Here is a 20,052-nt window from a genome sequence, read left to right as displayed (position 1 = left end):
AATCTTAGGCCCTGACTAACAAGGAAAATGAGAAATACATACTTTCTTTCAAAAGTACAATTTACAAAAAGGTAAAACTTTTCTATCAATAACCAAAGCGAGTATTTCTTAGTATGGTCCTGAAACTATCTATCTATATTAGAATCCCTGATAGTGCTTGGACTTTCATAAATGATTTCTTTAGGGCCTTCATAAATCAGATGAGGTCAGAAACCTGTCATTGTAACAAGCTTCCCAAGTGAGCAGTGTGTACACCGAAGCTGAGAACATGATTTAGGCAGATTGTTCCTTGTCCAGCTCTGTGTAAATCTCAACATTGCAACATGGCAAATGCCTGATAGTTTCACTTGTTTAGAAATCATCTGAAGTCAGGTCTCTGTGAAAATAACTGATTTTTCAGTAAAAAAAAAAATAAGAATTTTAAATCATGAACTGAAATTGCCTAGCCAGGCAGTGGTGCAGTGGATATATCATTGGACCGGGACAAGGAGGACCCAGGTTCAAAACTCTGAGGTTGCTGGCTTGAGCCCAAGGTCACTGGCTTGAGCAAGGGGTCACTCACTCTGCTGTAGCTCCCAGGTTAAGGCACAAATGAGAAAGCAGTCAATGAACAACTAAGGTGCCACAGCAAAAGAATTGATGCTTCTTGTCTCTCTCCCTTCCTGTCTGTCTTCCTATCTGTCCCTCTGTCTCTCTCTCTGTCTCTGTAACACAGAAAAAGAAAATCATGAAATGAAATCTTTTTTCCACAATACAAACAATCAGAAGTCTTAAAAAGTATGGTACAGGACTTGACTCAAGCTTGAATCTCTGCAGAAGAAAGCATTCAGGAAGGAATCAGAGGTATTCCCATTCTGGAGAAGTCATTCAACAAAATAACAAAGAAAAATGAGAAATTCCTTTTAATTTTTTCAGGTATATTAAATGTCATTGGAATTACTGTCATTCATGTATTCTACCAACCTTCAGTGAGCACATACCATGTGGCAACCCTTAGAGATAAAATGGGGGGGACCCTTTCTGTCATGTCCCACCTCTCTAGGCACCATCTGCCTCCCCTGCATTACTCCATCAATTCTCCTTGATTCCTTTTGTTCTTCCTGCATCCTTGAAGACACTACTCCCAGAATTATCAGCCCCAAAGCAAATGTATCTTCTCACTCTCTCGCTGAAGATGCCTCAGTGGTTTCCTACAGTCTCTTGAGTGAAACCCAAACTCCTCAGCCTGGCATTGACAAGCTGTCCACCTTCTGGATCTCAACCTGAGTCTTCTGCTCCCCCAAATCCTCACTTCTGGCTCCTCACTGCCTCCATATGTCCCAGTACAAATGCAAGCTACACCGTCAAGATGAATGTCTCCCAAAGAAGGATCCTGTGACCTGTCCAGAACCAGCCCAAGGACTATGCACAAAGCAGAATAGTGGCCCCTAGAGATGCCCACATCCTAATTCCTAGAACCCTACCTGGAAAAAAGGACATTGCAGATGTGATTAAGGCTAAAGACCTTGTGATGGGGATCATCCAGGTGGTTCTCAATATCATCAAAAAGGTCCTTAAAAGCAAAGAACCTTTCCCAGGTACAGAATCACAGAGATGGCAGTATGGAGAAGAGCTCAGCCTGCCTTTATTGGCTTTGAAGACTGAGGAAGAGCCACAAGCCAAGGAACAGGGCAGTCTTTCAAAGCTGGAAAAGTAAAGGAACAGAATCCCCCCTAAGTTCCCCAGAAGGAACATAGTCATTCCAAGCCTTTGATCTCAGTTTGGTGGAAACTGTGTTAGACTTGTGACATGTAGAACTACAAGATAATAAGCTTGTGCTTTTTTAATCCACCAAATTTGTGTTAATTTATTGCAGAAGCAATAGGAAATGAACTCAGGCCACCTTTTCTGGGAAGGTCCACCACAATCTTTCTTCCTCTCTCCCACTTTGGACTTCCCAAACGGACAATCTGCTTTGCCTGTTGAACAAAACACAGTTGTTTCAGGTCTGTCTTAACTCCCAACTAGAAAACTATATTCTATTCAAGTATAAGGAGTATAATTGTTTTTGTTTGTGCTTTTAGTTTTCTTTCCTACCTCATTCAGCCTTCAAGAGTGTTGGTCACAAAACAGATTTTTAAAAGATTGTCCATTCAATGACCCTTGTCAAAAAGACAGCATCAAAGTGTTATCATGTTGTCTTGGCCAACTAAAATAAAGTCTAACTCATGATGTCACAGCTATCAATAGTTCTGGTGTCCTAATTCAAAGAGCTAAAACTAATTTAGAGGCACTTTCACACCTATGCATCCTTTTATTTTATCTTTATTGTTCACAATCTATGCACCGTTTGTAATTACAGTGGAAGTAACACACTAAACAGCTGATGGGAAGCCACACACTATGCTTTTTGAAGACAGGGATCTCATCTGCCCCAGCATGTGTGGCATACGGTAGATTTTCAACAATCCTGGTCAAATGGGTAAGGGGGTAAGGCTACACACAAGAAATTAGTTGCATCTTATTAAGCAGTTACTGAATATTTCAGGGCCCATTATAGAAAATCTATTATTCAGCACTCACTGTTATGTCTTGTTGCATAATGCTGTCATAAGTAGTAGATTTTTCAGAGGCACCAACATCTCCAATGTGACAGAAAAGATAACAGAGCAATAATTTTAGTAAGACATCTATTTCTGAGCACAGGAATAAAGTTTCTTTTGCAGCAAGTTTATTTCTATGGGATATAACTTTTATTTCAAAACCACCTTTCAAGTTTTTATCCATACTGGTGATTATCTCCTGATCACAGCTATAAAAAATTCATTTCTGTAATTGAGACCACCACATATTTATTTTTAAAGGTTTATTTCCTACAGAAGGAGGATATGATGTCATCATGGGTAGAACTTGTACCTGTGAGAAAAAAATAATCATCATGGACACAAAGTCTTATTCTTTCTAATCTGGGATTTTAAAAATGATCAATTCAGAAACAATAACGTCCTCTGAGTTGATGAATTTAACAGAGCAGCTTCAAGAAAAAGAATTGAGAATAAGTAAGATGTCTCTCAGATTCATATATTATACTGGGGACATTTGTATGTCATGGAGAACAAGCTCAGGTTTATCCATGTGGTATGGTATATTTGGACATGTGGTATGGTAATTATGGACATTAGAGAAATAAAGAGCCCAAGGACTCCCACTTTGCACATGGAATGTGCATTCTCCAGATACCAAAGGTGGTGGCTTCTCCTTCACTACTTCCTTGCTAACTTCAGAGCTGTGGCAGCTCTGTTCATTCCAACATATCCTCACACCTGATCGTTCTAATTCTATATAAACACACAAAGAGAAGAGGAAGACAGCAGACTAATGTTCTGCTTCTGGAAACAATGTCTTCAAGGCAGAGATGGCCTGGGAGAGGGTGGGAGTAAGAGAGGAGAAGAAAGGAAATGGCTTTCATGTCGCACATAAAAAATCCCTTTCCAGCCTATACCAAGCCCCAGCAGCTCTCTTCTGAAGGTTTGTATCAGGACATTCTCCAATTCAAGTTATGGAAAACTGGGCAGAATACTTGATACCTATCTGGTCAATGTTCCCATGTAGCACTGTATCCAAAATAGGGGAAATAGATTTAGAGGGTCTGGAAACAAACCCACTAAAAGCCACTCCATTTTTATCACTTATTAAGAGTTGTTATCATGATAAGAATTGATCTTTTGGGCCCTGGCTGGTTGGCTCAGTGGTAGAGTGTCGGCCTGGCATGCGGGAGTCCCAAGTTTGATTCCCAGCCAGGGCACACAGGAGAAGCGCCCATCTGCTTCTCCACCCCTCCCCCTCTCCTTCCTCTCCTTTCTTTTTTTTTTTTTTTTTTTTTTTTTTGTATTTTTCTGAAGCTAGAAACGGGGAGAGACAGTCAGACAGACTCCCGCATGTGCCCGACCGGGATCCACCCGGCACGCCCACCAGGGGGCGATGCTCTACCCACCAAGGGGCGATGCTCTGCCCCTCTGGGGCATCCTCTGTTGCGACCAGAGCCACTCTAGCGCCTGGGGCAGAGGCCAAGAAGCCATCCCCAGTGCCTGGGCCATCTTTGCTCCAATGGAGCCTCGCTGCAGGAGGGGAAGAGAGAGACAGAGAGGAAGGAGAGGGGGAGGAGTGGAGAAGCAGATGGGCCTTTCTCCTGTGTGCCCTGGCCGGGAATCAAACCCGAGACCCCTGCATGCCAGGCCGACGTTCTACCACTGAGCCAACCGGCCAGGGCCATCTCCTTCCTCTCTGTCTCTCTCTTCCCCTCCCGCAGCCAAGGCACAACTGGAGCAGAGTTTGCCCGGGCGCTGAGGATGGCTCTGTGGCCTCTGCCTCAGGCGTTAGAGTCGCTCTGATTGCGGCAGAGCAACGCCCCAAGATGGGCAGAGCATTGCCCCCTGTTGGGCGTGCCGGGTGGATGCCGGTCGGGCGCATGCGGGAGTCTGTCTGACTGCCTCCCATTTCCAGCTTCGGAAAAATACAGAAAAACAAAAAGAAAAATAATTGATCTTTTGACTGTTCAATGGCAAGAAAGTCTCAGAACATGGAATACGTTCACACTGGAAAGTTTACACACACACACACACACACACACACACACACACACGACCCTTGAACAATGCTGGGGGAGGGGGTGGGATTTGGTGGTGTTAGAAGTGGCCACCACCTGTGAAGTTGAAAATGCATGTACGACTTAAGCTGTCTCTTCAAATACATGGATTTCCAACCAACAATGTACTCTTGAACAACTACATTTGAATTGCACAAGTCAGTTGAACTGAATCGGTCAAATGAACTGAGGGGGTCAACTGAACTGAGGGATTCAATTTTAAAAATCTGCTTATCAGTGGATTCATGTAGTTAAAACCCATGTTGCTTAAGAGACAACTGTGTATCTCCACATATATTGATGTCAGGAGAACCAAAGGTGAGGAACTTAAAATGTTTTAGAATTTTGCTTCTCATGTCTCAATGGTATCTTTGTGGATAAATGTGGACAATGGTGGAGTTTCTCCAGGTAAAATTTATAAACAGTCCACTGCCACACAGATGCTGGATGTTATATTGACAAAGACAACAAACAATAAAGCAATGACTAAAATCTAGCATGAAGGAAGATAGAAGAAAATGTCAGACATAAAAGCTCACTCAATAGAAGACTATAATAGAAAAGGAATTTAAATAGAAAACTATGGTCATCAACCTTTAAGAGATGTCTTAAAAATAACTTGAGACTTTCTTCAACTAAATTGGAGGAAGGGCAATTTCTCTATCATTCCATATTGTATTAACATGCTAATATGTTTTCTTTGGAAAATGAATGCAAGACTATAGTATGAATATATTGAACTCCATCCATCCATTTCTTATTTACTTATTGTATATCTATGTTAGGCACTGTGCTAAGTAGGTCCTAGTAGTTATAGCTGTGGCAGACTATGATAGAAAAGGTGTGTTCTCAGAGTCTATAGCCTAAGAGGCAAAAAGATATTACACTAATCATTTCAAAGATATTGAGTGAAGGTTTTTCTTTAATTATTGTTTTAGAGATAGAGGGAGAGAGAAAAAGAGAAAGAGAGGTTTGTTGTTCCACTTATTTATGCATTCATTGGTTGAATTTTGTATGTGTCCTAATCAGAGATTAAACCTGCAAACTTGGCCTATCCAGACATTTGAACCAACTGAGCTAACCGGCCAGGGCCAGAGGGAAGGTTTTGACAGCTTAAATATAGGGTATCGGGAAACATGTTGGGGTGATTCTCTTGATAGTTCAACAGTTTACATTCCTGTAAACTGTCAGCTAGGTAAGCAGAAGAGCACTTCACTTGTGATTAATTAGTGTGCTTTGTTTTGGTTGGCACTTATCACAACACCATACTTAGACAGCACTTATTAAACTCTTTCCATGATAACAATAATCTTCATGGGATACGCATGTGGATGCTCAGAAATGGGAATCCAAGATCTGGGAAGTCTAATTCTTGACTTAAAAGAAATGACATAAGAAACCCTCACCTATGGCTTACCCTTATCCCTCAACCCTCACCCTGGTAGCTTTGGCGGTCAATTGACTGAGTGATGTCAATTATTTTGGATTTTTAAATGAAACTCCCAAGTTTCTACCACGTGTTCAAAGTAGAATGAGTTTAATTCTACAGCCACAGAAAGGAGGGTGGTGCCACCCAGTTGTTATTTTACAAGGAATACTGAGAGGGAAATTCCTGCCCTATAGAGGGTTATGTGTGGCAGAGAAGGGTACACAATACAAACATAGTCACTTGAGAGCTATTATTTTTGTAGTTTTAATAATTGCTGTTTCAATACTACACAGCTATTTTATCCATTGAAATAGCAATAATGGGAAAAAGAATATTTATCAACTTTGTGGAGAGAGGAGGTCATCTGTAAAAAAGTCTCTATCACCACCTGGCTGGGCAGTGACAACTGGCTTGTTCAAAGCGACAATGAAGCTGTCCTTCCCCACTTTGGAATGCCCTAATTCGATGAATAGATCCTCACATGGGTTGACATGTAGGTTTGGTGATAGCCTACTTATTTATTTAAAAATTTATCTAGTCTTAGAGAATGTATGCAGGCAAAGATTCATGAACATATGCATGATTAGAGGGTAAGTGGGAGGCGATATTAGAACCAGGCTACAAAGCAGATGAGCAAAGAATCCATACTGGAGACTTGCCTTAGGCAAGACTGATTGTGAAGGGCCAAGTCAAGGGCATTGGCACCGAAAGGATCTGGCCTACTAAGACACATGATCACTGCCGGCAATGGCTGTGCTTTAATCTTGCAGGCAAGGCTGGGCTGGACGAGGAAGTTCAACTGTGCAGAGAAGTACTCCACCAATGCCACCGCCTTCCCCACACTGGGGTCTACCACCCAAGAAAAGGAGCAACGAGGGCAAAGAGGCCAAAGAAGCATTGGAGGTGACAGTTTCAACTCTCCGGGTGCCAACCAGGATGGCCTCATTTTTTAGAGTCACTGCTTCTGTGTCATTTCCCATTTGTGGTTCTGATTCAGTCCTTTGGGACATTTATTAGGTTATGATTAAAAGCAGTCATTACTGAAATATAGTTCTAATAAAACCACAGAAAACATCCAGAGCTGGCCTTGCTCTGAAGAATTTTCAATCCAAAAGGAAGTCTTCTTCTATGGTCCTCTGAGGGCCTGAGATGTCTTAACAGTGCCAAATCATGATGACACAGAAAAACACCCATGGCACAGGAGTGAGTGACCTGAGGTGGAGTAGCCTAGTGCGGTCACTTGGGTTCCTTGTGAGTTGTCCCCTCAGCATCTGCTCCACAGAGCCCAAGTCAGGTGGGCACAGGCTGTTAAGATTCAACTACTGGGGGGAAAGGGAAAGGGCTCAGAAGGTTTCAAAGGGTCAGGGTAATGGAGGGAGTGAGCAGAGACAGAGTACACCCAGGGAAGAAGGAAAGCCTAGGATAGAGCAGGCTTCCTTGTCCTGCTCTGCTGCTAGCTTGCCCTGTGGTCTTAACGCACATTGCTCGGGCTTTGAGGGCTTCACTTTTCTACCACTCTAAAGACAAGGAATAAAATCTGATGACTCCTAAGAACTCTTTTTAGCTTCCAGAGCCTAGAACCTTGTGAACTGGTGGTCTTAGTGCCATGTAAGGTTGGAAGATTCTTTCTGGGCCTTGCATAGGGAGAGTGCAGGAAGGTATTTTTCTGGGGCCCTGCAAATTGTCTACTTCACTCAGTGCAGTGCAAATACAGCATGACAATAACATTGTATTTTAATTAGTTTTCATGATCAACTTGGCTAGAAAAGGGTCTGGCATAAAGAGGACTGAGACATGATTATATGGCACAAAACTCATCTATTTTTCCCCCATACAATTGTTCAGATGTAGTGTAAGCTTGATATGCTTTTGGCATTTAACTTTCCTTTAGTCCTGCTACAGTTTGCATTCACATTCTAAGGTTTTGACATCATTTGTCATTAATCCAGACTTTCACATACATCATCTTGGCATCGCAATTTCCCTCTCAAATCACTCTAACAGCAATGAAACAACTTTAAGCAATTATAAAGGTAAGAGGATAAAAATGTAATAAAACCTGATTCATGTATATATAATGCTTATTTAGTGTTAGATTCCAGAAAAAGTTGCTTTGTCTTCTAATTATTAAAGGGTCTCACTTCCATTCTTATTCAAAGCACATGAATTATTTTGGTTTTGATTAGAAGATATCTTTAACTTAATGAATATATATATTATTCAGTGAGAGGAGGGGAGGAAGAGAGACAGACTCCTGCATGTGCACTCACCACACTGACTGGGATCCACCTAGAAAGCCCACTAGCGGGTGATGCTCTGCCTATCTGGGGAGTTGCTCCATTGCTGAGCAACCAAGCTCTTCTTAGAGCCTAGGCAGAGGCCATGGAGCCATTCTCAGTGCCTGGGGACAACTTATTCTCATCGAGCCATGACTGCAGGAGGGGAAGAGAGGCAGAAAAGGGAGGGGGAGGGTGTAGAAGCAGATAGACATTTCTCCTGTGTGTCCTGACCGAGAATTGTTCTGGGACATCTACACACTGGGCAACACTCTACTACTGAGCCAACCAACCAGGGCTTAGTGAGTATTTTTATATCCAAATTTTAAACAGTAAATATATGTATTAATACAAAGACATGTCATTATGATTGCAAAACATTGAATTTAATATCATCTTGACTATACTAATAGTACTAATCACTAAAATATACTGAGTACTAATTCACTGCTAAGTGCTTTTACATGTATTACCTTAATTCTCACAATGATTCATTAGGTAGGTAGATGTTAAATCATTATTATCTCAATTTTACATATAGGAAAAAAAAAACAGAATTTGTAGGTTTGGAAACCCAGCTCTGACTTCAAGGCCTCACTTCTGTGATCTACTCCAATCCATCTTGTAAAATACACATGCATGATTAGAAGTAATGTACATAAGAAGGACAAAGCAAGACAATGTTTTGAATCTTAAAACAGGAAAGAACAACCTTATTTTTAAATTTGGTCTGCTAGGAATTGTGGATTAGTTGTTTTCTGTATTGGGGGTGGGTGCTTTAATACTGTTACACTTAACCCATCCAATTTTATCAACAACTTAATTGCAAAATAACAACCTATGGGGCTGCCTTTAGAAGTGTTTAAACTCAAATTCATTCACACATTCACCTTCTTGCAGTGAACTCAGCAGCTGGAGGTTAGGCCTCCATGGTAGACAGCAAATAGCACATTGCATTGCAGTGACCATCTCTGGGCTGGAGGTGGGCAAGGGAGGGGATGCTTAAGAACAAATAAGATAGTTCCCTGTATCAGGGAGCTCAGGAGCATTAGCAGTTTTTCAAACCTTTCCCAAGCAAGGGTGCAGTCTAGGGTGTATTTCTACACACATGTTTTTTTGAGCTACTAGAAAACAACCAGGCAATGCATACTTTTTTAAACCTTAACAAGTTCTAACTGGCCTTGAAAACCTTAGGGTAAAGAAGGCCAAAAAGCGGGTTACAACTTGGACATCTGATTAGTACCTGAGAGTTAGGCCCTCTGGGCTCATCAGAGTCCTTGCAAGGGGCCCTAGACCCAGGAAAGCTCAGGTGCCACAGATGCACAACCAGAAGGGAAAGAAATTCTTTTTGAAAGGAAATGAAAACTGCCTCTGAAGGAAACACTGGTGTTCTCTCTGACACCAGTAGATCTGTAGTGGCCACAACTGCCAGGCCGACACTCTCTTGTGACCTCACTGTCCTCTCCAGCATGGTGCAGCCTGAGAGATAAACCCCATGCCTTTCTGCTTTGTCGTCGGAACAACTAACCAGCTACAGACCCACAGCCCTGGCTCTCCCAGGACTTGCTGAGGCCTGGGCAGCCCCTTGAGCTCTTGAGTTGGTGAAAGAACAAAGGAGTAGAAGAGCAAAAGTGTGGAATGTTGAAGTCACAGTTTTAGAAGCTTTTTAAGGGTCTTTATTATGCTAAGTTGGAAAAAGTGTGTGTGTGTGTGTGTGTGTGTGTGTGTGTGTGTGTGAGTGTGTGTGTGTGTGTGTTCATTGAGGAGTGTAGGAATAAGGAAAGGGTTAGTTTCCATATATCCTGAGAGAAACATGAGACTCTATACAATTGATTTCAAAATTTACATTAGATAGAAAGGGGATTCATCTAGTTGGAAAAAGACAAACAAATTTTCTTTGAAACATATCAACCAAGGGCTTTATCTAAGGTAGAGAGCAAGTATATTCAGCAGAACTATTTTACTAGATGTGTCAAACACACACACACACTCTCTCTCTCTCTCTCTCTCTCTCTCTCTCTCTGTCTCTCTCCTCTTCCCGTCTCTCTAGACAATAATAAAGCACTTTTTACTCTATTATCAATTTTTCAGTAAGTTTCTAGGTCAGCAATTATACCAGTGTCCAAGTTTCAATCTGGTTGCCAGCTAAACAAGATTAGAATCTGGGGAGGCCTATTCCCCGTGAAATGATATTGCCCTGGAGAGGGAGCAGGGAGGCAAAACATCCTGGATTTTGTGAAAGATTCTTTCCATATGGTACACACTGCATATTTACAATCATACAATCATTTTCTTTTCTTTTTTTTTTTAATAGCCTTGAGCTTTTCATTTGTTTTAAAAATCAAGCCTTGGTTTCTCCATGGTTCAGGGCAGATACTGCTTCAAAAGTTTTCAGTGTGATTCACTACAACCCCCCCCCTCCACCTAAGTAAAAATGAAGGCTGTTGACAGAAGCCCCCCCGATCTGTACTGTGGCTACCTATTCAGGTGTCTAGTTTAAGGGAATCACCAGTGCCATAGTCCCTGGCTCAGAGCCATGTCTTTATGCTGCTTCCACTGGGATGAGAATGTGTGGTTGGATAGACTGTGTTAGAGATTTGGGCACATAAATTCTATACTGATGGGATTTAGAAGGGGCAATATGGGGGAAATAAGGAAGAGGTAGGGACTTAGGTTAAAACTAAGTTTATTTTAATTAGAGCATATGTTCCTGTACAGTGTCTGATGGTGTGGGTATAAGAAAGCAAAGTCCCCCCAAACTATCCCTTTGCTAACAATCCTGGTTCCTGGCCTGGTCTCTCTATACTCTTAATGGTGTTTCCATTTCTTTCCTTGACACAAGGTCCAGAATAAAAAAAATAAAAATAAGATGTTGGCAGAGTAGGAAGAAGTTACACTCACCTCCTCCCAGAACCAAACTGGAGCTACAAATAAAACATAGAACAACCAACCTGAATAACTGCAGACTAGCTGATCAAAAGTCTTTTAACCAAGGTTTCACAGAAGAAGACACATCAATACTGTTAGGAAGGGTAGAGACAAGAAAAAGACTGGACCCATTCCCCTGGGGTCACAGATGCAAATGTTCCCTCTGAAGAGCATGAGGTCTCAACCCCACACTGGGATCCCCAGCCCAGAGCACCAGAGCTGGGAAAGGCGCCCACATAGCATCTGCATGTAAAAATCAGTAAGGTTTTTGTCTACCAAAGACCAAAACTCCCTCTTAAAGGACCAGTGCACAAGATCTTATTTGCAACCACTTACTCTGGGCTTCACAGAAGGATGGTGGAGCTGACTAGAGTTGTGTGAAAATATACTGGGGTTTGTGGCTCCAGGGAGAAAGCTGAATAGACAGACATGAGGATCCACATGCCAAGTCCCTCTCCCACAACTCAGATGCCATCTTTCTTGGGTTGAGCACTCTTCTCCAGTGTGGCGTCAGCCTGGAGGAAAGCAGTAGCTCCACCCTCTGGACTCTCTCTCATCACACCTGGGGAGCTTATGCCCTGTTGAGGAGTCAGCCGGAGGCTCTTTCAGTGACTGAGCCTAAGAGGAAGATGGCAGCAAAGACAGGTGGAAGTAGATCCCGGGGTGCCTTGAGACTTTTACTGACTGGTTTCTGGGTCAGGTGCTGGTAAAAGCTGGTTTTCATATGCAGCACGATCCTTCCCATGTGCACCCAGGTCCAGCAGAGGCTGCCACAAACTGTGGATCGTTTTGCAGTTCCTAACAGGTTTCCCAAGCACAGTCACAGTCAGCATCTGGCATTTATGGCACCAGAGTCCCTCCAAGAGGCCCCAGAACAGACATAACCAGTGGTCAGCTTCAGACATCAGAGCAGGATCCAATTAGCTTCATAAGCAACATATCCAAAGAGAGATCTTAGAAAGCACCAGACCCTGTTGAGGGGAACTCGACTTAGTGTGGTCAGTACCTGCATAACACTGTAATCACAGCTGATTCTCACAGTCAGCCAGCCTGAGGATTGGCCCACATATAAAGGAGCCAATTGCAATCAAGACTCAATTACAGCCCTTGCTGGACAGCTCAGTTGGTTAGAGTGTCATCCTAAAGGGCAAAGATTGCTGTTTCAATTTCCAGTCAGAGCATATACAGGAACAGATTAATGTCCCTGTCTCCCTGTCTCTCTTTTCCTCTCCTCCCACCCTTTCTCTGTTCCTTTCTCTCTAAAACCAATAAATTTTTTAAAGATTCAACTACAACAAGAGGGCTCACATAATTCCTGGAGCACCCAGCTCAGGTGATCAAGGAGACAGTGCCACTAGGTTTCACAGGACACCTACTAGATAAGGCTACTCTGCCATGACTGGGATTCACACCAGATATACTTAATACACAAAACAAATACAAAGTGGCAGCCAAAAAGAGGAGACAAAGAAATAGGCCCCAAATGAAGGAACACGAGAAATCTCCAAAAGAATAGCTAAGGAATAGAGGCAAGCAATGTACCAAATGAAGAGTTTTTTTAAAAAAAAATAGTTATCAGGATGCTCAAGAAACTCAGTGGAAATTTCAGTAGTACGAAAAAGGATATAAGAACCATAAAAAACCCAGAAATGTAGAATACAATATTTGAAATGAAAAATACACTAGAAAAAATAAACAGTAGGTTAGATGAAGCAGAGGATCAAATTAGTGATTTGGAAGACAAGATAGCAGAAAACACCCAATCAGAGCAAGCAAATTTTTTTTTTAAGAAAAGAGTTTTTATAAATGAGGATAGGTTTAGGGATCTTTGTGACAACAGGAGTATAACAACATCTGCATCACAGAGATACCAGAAGAAGAAGAAGAGAGAGCAAGGGATTGAGAACCTATTTGAAAAAATAATAACAGAAAACTTCCATAGCCTAATGAAGGAAATAGACATACAAATTCAGAAAGCTCAGAGAGTCCCAAAAAAGATGAACCCAAAGATGCCCACACCAAGACACATAATTAAAATGCCAAAGGTTAAAGACAAAGAGAGGATCTTAAAAGGAACAAGTGAAAGGTGAAAGACAATTACCTACAAGGAAGCTCCCATTAGGCAGTCAGCTGATTTCTCAACAGGCCAGAAAGGACTGGCATGAAATAATCAAAGTGATGAAAAGCAAGGACCTACAACCAAAACTACTTTATCCAGCAAGACTATTATTTAGAATTGAAGGAGAAATAGTTTCCCAGGCAAGAAAAGGCTAAAGGAGTTCATTACCATGAACCAGTATTACAAGAAATGCTAAAGGATTGAAGAAGAAGAAGGAGAAGGAGAAGAGGAGAAAGAGGAAGAAAAAAACAAGAAAAACAGTTATAAAGAATAAAATGGCAATAAATACATACCTATCAATAATTATTTTAAATGTGATTCAATCAATAAATGGCTTAAATGCTCCAATCAAGACATAAGGTAGGTGAATGAATAAGAAAACAAGACCATATATATGCTGTCTGCACACCTCAAAATAAAAGACATACATAAACTAAAAGTAAAGAAATGGAAAAGGATATTTCATGAAAATGGAAATGAAGAACAGCTAGGGTAACAATATTTATATGAGACATACTATACTTTAAAATATAGGTATAATATAAAATGAAGAAGGACAATATATAATGTTAAAGGAATTAACCCAACAGGAGGATATAACCCTTATAAACATTTATGCCCAATATAGGAGAACCTAATTATATAAGGCAAATCTTGATGGACATAAAGGGAGAGATCAACAGTAATACAATTATAATAAGGAATTTTAACACTTCATTGCTATCAATGAATAGATATTCTAGACAGAAAATGAACAAGAAAATAGCAACCATAAATGACACATTAGATCAAGTGGATTTAATTGATATCTTCAGAACATTTCACCCCAACGCAGCAGAATATGCATTCATTACAAGTGCACATAAAATATTTTCTAGGATAGCCCACATGTTTGACAGAAACTAAGTCTCAATCAATTTAAAAAGGTTGAAATCATCTTTCAAGCATCTACTCTGACCACAAAGATATAAAACTAGAAATTACTCACAAGAAAAAAACCTGAAAAACACACTAAGACATGGAGGCTAAATTACATGTTACTAAATAATGAATATGTTAACAATGAAATCATCGAAGAAATTAAAAGATAACTTTGAAATGAATGAAAATGAAAACACAATAACCCAAAATCTATGAGATACAATGAAAGCAGTCCTAAGAGGGAAATTCCTAGCATTATAGGCCTACCTCAAGAAACAAGAAAATCTCAAATAAACAATGTAACTTTACACTTAAAGGAACTAGAAAAAAGAACAACAAACGAATCCCAAAGTAAGTAAAGGAAATAATAAAGATCAGAGGAGAGATTAAAAAACAGAGTCTAAAGAAAAACAATACAAAAGATCAATGAAACCAAAAGCTAATTCTTTGGAAACAAACAAGATTGATAAACCTTTAACTAGACTCATCAAAATAAAAGAGAGAAGACCCAAATAAAGTCAGAAATGAAAAAGGAGAAGTAACAGCTAACACAACAGAAATACAAAAGACTATAAGAAAATATTACAAACAACTATATGCCAACAAATTGGACAATCTGGAAGAAATGAATAAATTCCCATAAACATACAATCTTCCAAAACTTAATTCACAAGAAACAGAAAATCTGAATAGATTGCAACTAATGAAATTGAAGCAGTAATCAAAAAACTTCCAACAAATAAATCTTGGACTGCATAGTTCCACAGGTGAATTTTACAATAAAAAAAAATACCGCCCTGGCCGGTTGGCTCAGCGGTAGAGCGTCGGCCTAGCGTGGGGAGGACCCGGGTTCGATTCCCGGCCAGGGCACATAGGAGAAGCGCCCATTTGCTTCTCCACCCCTCCGCCGTGCCTTCCTCTCTGTCTCTCTCTTCCCCTCCCGCAGCCAAGGCTCCATTGGAGCAAAGATGGCCCGGGCGCTGGGGATGGCTCTGTGGCCTCTGCCTCAGGCGCTAGAGTGGCTCTGGTCGCAACATGGCGACGCCCAGGATGGGCAGAGCATCGCCCCCTGGTGGGCAGAGCATCGCCCCTGGTGGGCGTGCCAGGTGGATCCAGGTCGGGCGCATGCGGGAGTCTGTCTGACTGTCTCTCCCTGTTTCCAGCTTCAGAAAAATGAAAGAAAAAAAAATACCAACCTTGCAGATGCCACAGCCCTGGAGTTGTCTGTGCCCACAGCTCACAATGAATTCCAATAAGTTTTTCAACATCACTATTGATGCATCTCCTTGGAGCTATTTGCAAAGTTCCAAGGACAGCAGAAAATTTCATGCTCTGAGCACTGAAAAGAAAGGATTTGGTTATAAAGGCTTTTGCTTTCACAGAATTCTTCCAGGATTGATATGCCAGGTCGATGACTTCACACACTATAACAGCACAGGAGGCAAGTCAATCCACACAGAGAAATTTGATGATGAGAATTTCCTCTTGATGCATATGGATCCTGACGTCTTGTCCATGGCAAATGCTGGACCCAACACAACTGGTTCCCAGTTTTTCACCTGCACTACCAAAAGTGAGTGATTGGATGGCCAGCATGTGGTCTGCAGCCAGGTGAAAGATGGCATGGATATTGTGACAGCCGTGGAGCGCTTTGGGTCCAGGAATGGCAAGACCAACAAGAAGATCACCATTGTTGACTGGACAACTCTAATAAATTTCACTTGTGTTTCATCTCAACCACCAGACCACTCCTTCTGTAGCTTAAGAGAACACCCCTTCAGTATCATCTGCTTGGAATGTTCTATAATCTTTATGCTCTTGCCACAGTTCATTGGGTTACGTATTTTCTTTATCATTTCCAAGTCTAGCTGGATTGCAGAGTTAAGTTTATAATTTGAAATAAATTCTAAACAAACAAAGATAAATTAACACCTATCATTCTCAAACTATTCAAAAGAATTCAAGAGGAGGGAAAACTCTCAACTTCATTTTACAAGGCCAGCATTATCCTGATTCTAAAACCAGATAAAGACACAACAAAGACAAAATATTATAGCCCAATATCCCTGATTAACATAGATGCAAAAACCCTCAACAAAATATTAGCAAATCGAATCCAGCAATACATTAAAAAGATTATAGCCCTGGCTGGATAGCTCAGTTGGTTAAAGTATCATCCCAAAGCGCAGAGGTTGCTGGTTCAATCCCTGGTCACAGTACATACAGGAACAGATCATGTTCTGTCTTTCTCTTTCTTTTTCTCCTTTCCTCACTTTCTAAAATCAATAAATAAAAATTTTTAAGGAAAGATCATATAGCATGATCCAGTAGATTTATTCCTGGCATGCAAGGCTGGTACAATGTATACCAATCATTAATGTGGTATACCATATAAACAAAATGAAAGATAAAAATCATATGATCCTATCAATGGATGCAAAAGCTTTTGACAAAATTCAGCACCCATTTGTGATAAAACTCTCAGCAAAGTGGGAATAGAGAGAATATATCTCAACACAAAAAGGCTATATATGACAAACCCATGTTAACATCACAGTCAATGGGAAAATAAAAGCATTTCCATCCATATCAAGACCATAACAGGGATGTCTGCTATCACCACTCGTATTCAATATAGTACTGGAAGTCCTAACCACAGCAATCAGATAAGAAGAAGAAATAAAAGGCACCCAAATTGGAAAGGACAACTGTCATTATTTGCAGATGACATGATACTGTATATAAAGAACACTAAAGGTTCCACCAAAAAACTACTAGAACAGATAAATAAATTCAGTAAAGTAGCAGGATACAAAATAACTATCCAGAAATCAGTTGCATTTTTATACACCAATGATGATCTATCAGAAGGGAAAACTAAGAAAACAATCCCATTTACAATTGTATCAAAAAACAAAAAAAAGATGGCTGACTGGTGGTGGTGCAGTGGATAGAGCATCGACCTGGGATGCAGAGGACCCAGGTTTGAAACCCCAAGGTCGCCAGCTTGAGCATAGGCTTATCAGCCTTGAGTGCAGACTCACCAGCTAGAGTGTGGGATCGCTGGCTTGAGCGTAGGATCATAGACATGACCCCATTGTCACTGGCTTGAACCCAAGGTCGCTGGCTTGAACAAGGGGTCAGTGTCTTGGCAGGAACCACTGGTCAAGGAACATGTGAGAAAGCAATCAATGAACTAAGGTGCTGCAACTACAAGTTGATGCTTCTCATCTCTATCCCTTCCTGTCTGTCCCTCTGACTTTATCAGTTCTCAACTACATGTTAAGCACAGTACTTATAAAGTGTTTGCTGCTGGGCTTATCTGACGAATAAACCAATGCCATCTTTGTCCTTATCTTTGTCCCTTGACAGCCCTCCTCTTTCTTGCTGAGAATAAAGCCTATTTTCCCCCCACAAAGACTGGTTCCAGCCCCTTACTCTGTGACATCAACTGAGATGCCTAGGGATGTTCTAGACCCAGCCTTGCAAGTCTGGACAGGTCAGCCAGGAAGAGAATATATTTGCACAAGAAAAGTTTTTGTCACTAAAATAAATCTCTCCCTTCCCAAACTTCTCTTTTGGTTGATGTAATTTTTCAATCTTTGTGACTAAGGGATGCATAATATTGAAGACTGAAGAGCAGGTTGGAAGCAGAACATAATGATTCAATTTGAGGTTGAGTTTCAGGTTTCGATGGGATAGGCGGGGCTGAGTCATTTCTGTTCTCTTCTATTGACACTAACTCAACCAACTGAAGACCTTGTGTCAAGAGATCTTTCTGATTTGCCTCTTTTTTTGGCCCAGGTGCTTATGTGAATAACTGTGGCAGTCTCTCTGGCCATCCCTATCTTCTTCTAGTTTAGTCTTCTTAAACGCCAATTCAGATATCTCAGATCTTCAACAGTTCAAGTGCTCATTCGGTACTTCCAGGCAACATTGAGGGTAGGAACAAGTAAAACTCCATGGTTCCTGCCCTTATGGAGGTTCCCATGACAATACCACCTTATTATTTCTCAAAGGAATTCTTTTTTTTTTTTTTTTTTTGAGTCAGAGAGAGGGATAGATAGGAACAGACAGACAGGAATAGAGAGAGATGAGAAGCATCAATCATCAGTTTTTCATTGCGACACCTTAGTTGTTCATTGATTGCTTTCTCATATGTGCCTTGACTGTGGGGCTACAGCAAATCGAGTAACCCCTTGCTCAAGCCAGCGACCTTGGGTCCAAGCTGGTGAGCTTTGCTCAAACCAGATGAGCCTGCACTCAAGCTGGTGACCTCGGGGTCTCGAACCTGAGTCCTCCACAGACCAGTCCAATGCTCTATCCACTGTGCCACCACCTGGTCAGGCTCAAAGGAATTCTTCATTTTTTTTTTTTTTTCATTTTTCTGAAGCTGGAAACAGGGAGAGACAGTCAGACAGACTCCCGCATGCGCCCGACCGGGATCCACCCGGCACACCCACCAGGGGCGACGCTCTGCCCACCAAGGGGCGATGCTCTGCCCATCCTGGGCGTTGCCATGTTGCGACCAGAGCCACTCTAGCGCCTGAGGCAGAGGCCACAGAGCCATCCCCAGCGCCCGGGCCATCTTTGCTCCAATGGAGCCTTGGCTGCGGGAGGGGAAGAGAGAGACAGAGAGGAAGGCGCGGCGGAGGGGTGGAGAAGCAAATGGGCGCTTCTCCTGTGTGCCCTGGCCGGGAATCGAACCTGGGTTCTCCGCACGCTAGGCCGACGCTCTACCGCTGAGCCAACCGGCCAGGGCTCAAAGGAATTCTTAAAGGCTTACAGACACCTGGCCCTCTAGCCCGGTGTTCAAGGCTCTCTGAATTCACCTTCCCGGTTCATCATGTACTACAGCTTCACACAGTCCTACAGAGCAGGAAACCTCTGCCTTCTTATCTCTTTGTCTTCACTCAAATTCTTCCCTGATCCCAGATATCTTCTGTACTCCTGCCTTCCTCTCCCACTCCACCGTTCCCACCTGTCAACATTCTAAACTATCCTTCATAGCTTAGCTCAAAGCATGACTCATGCATAGGCTCTTCATGACCTGCTGCTCAAGATATCTGCTCTCTGAGTTCTCATGGGAGTTCTCTTTTGTATACTTCTGCTACCCATTATGTTATACTTGCTATCAAGATCACTGTGTATTTATCTCTGCTATTAAGTTATCAGAGAGAAAGGTCTATATCTTATCCATGTTGGTGGCTCCACCTCAACAGCTGCTTCACACACAGGGTACCTTCTATAAAAGTTGACTATAACGTTTGTTATAGCTTATTATCCAAACTAAAACACTTGAGATTGAAAGGGGGCACTCTTAATAATTATGCAAAGCTACAAGTAAAACTAAAGTTGTGCCTGGCTACTTGGTTACATGGTAGTTTATTTGATGCTAAATGAAAGCTTAGAGAATAGTTTATTAATTAAATGGAAAAGTTTATGATGTAGTTAGCCAGTGATCGCATGAAAGGTTGGAAGAAGGTGCCTTTACTAAAGCTGGTATTGCTGGGAATGGTCACTAAGCAGTTGGCCCCTGAGGTATGTCCATAGAGAAGGAATGACATTCAGGAAGGTCCAATTAGAGAAAAGAAGGAATGACATCATGGAATATTGGATGATGAGAGCAAGGACAGAACCACATTTTGTATTTTCAGAGAAAAGAGTTTATGGCTGAAATTGATGGTTTATAGTGAGGTGAAATAGGCAACATAGTTTGAAAGTGGAGTAGGAAGAAACTAGAGTGCTAACACTA

The 20,052-nt window shown here is 41.6% G+C and overlaps 1 protein-coding gene across 1 annotated transcript in view; it reads right to left on the bottom strand.

The window, feature by feature from the left end:
* RFX8 (regulatory factor X8) overlaps window positions 1–20,052 on the bottom strand; it is a 96,355-nt gene that overhangs the window by 33,233 nt on the left and 43,070 nt on the right. The window contains 1 exon segment of the mRNA XM_066372689.1: window positions 2,563–2,626. Coding sequence (XP_066228786.1) covers window positions 2,563–2,626 — 64 coding nt within the window.

Source organism: Saccopteryx leptura, chromosome 3 (assembly GCF_036850995.1).
Source record: "Saccopteryx leptura isolate mSacLep1 chromosome 3, mSacLep1_pri_phased_curated, whole genome shotgun sequence".
Classification (NCBI taxonomy): domain Eukaryota; kingdom Metazoa; phylum Chordata; class Mammalia; order Chiroptera; family Emballonuridae; genus Saccopteryx; species Saccopteryx leptura.
Note: the sequence above shows the minus strand (reverse complement) of the source record. Positions and strands in the feature narration are given on the sequence as shown.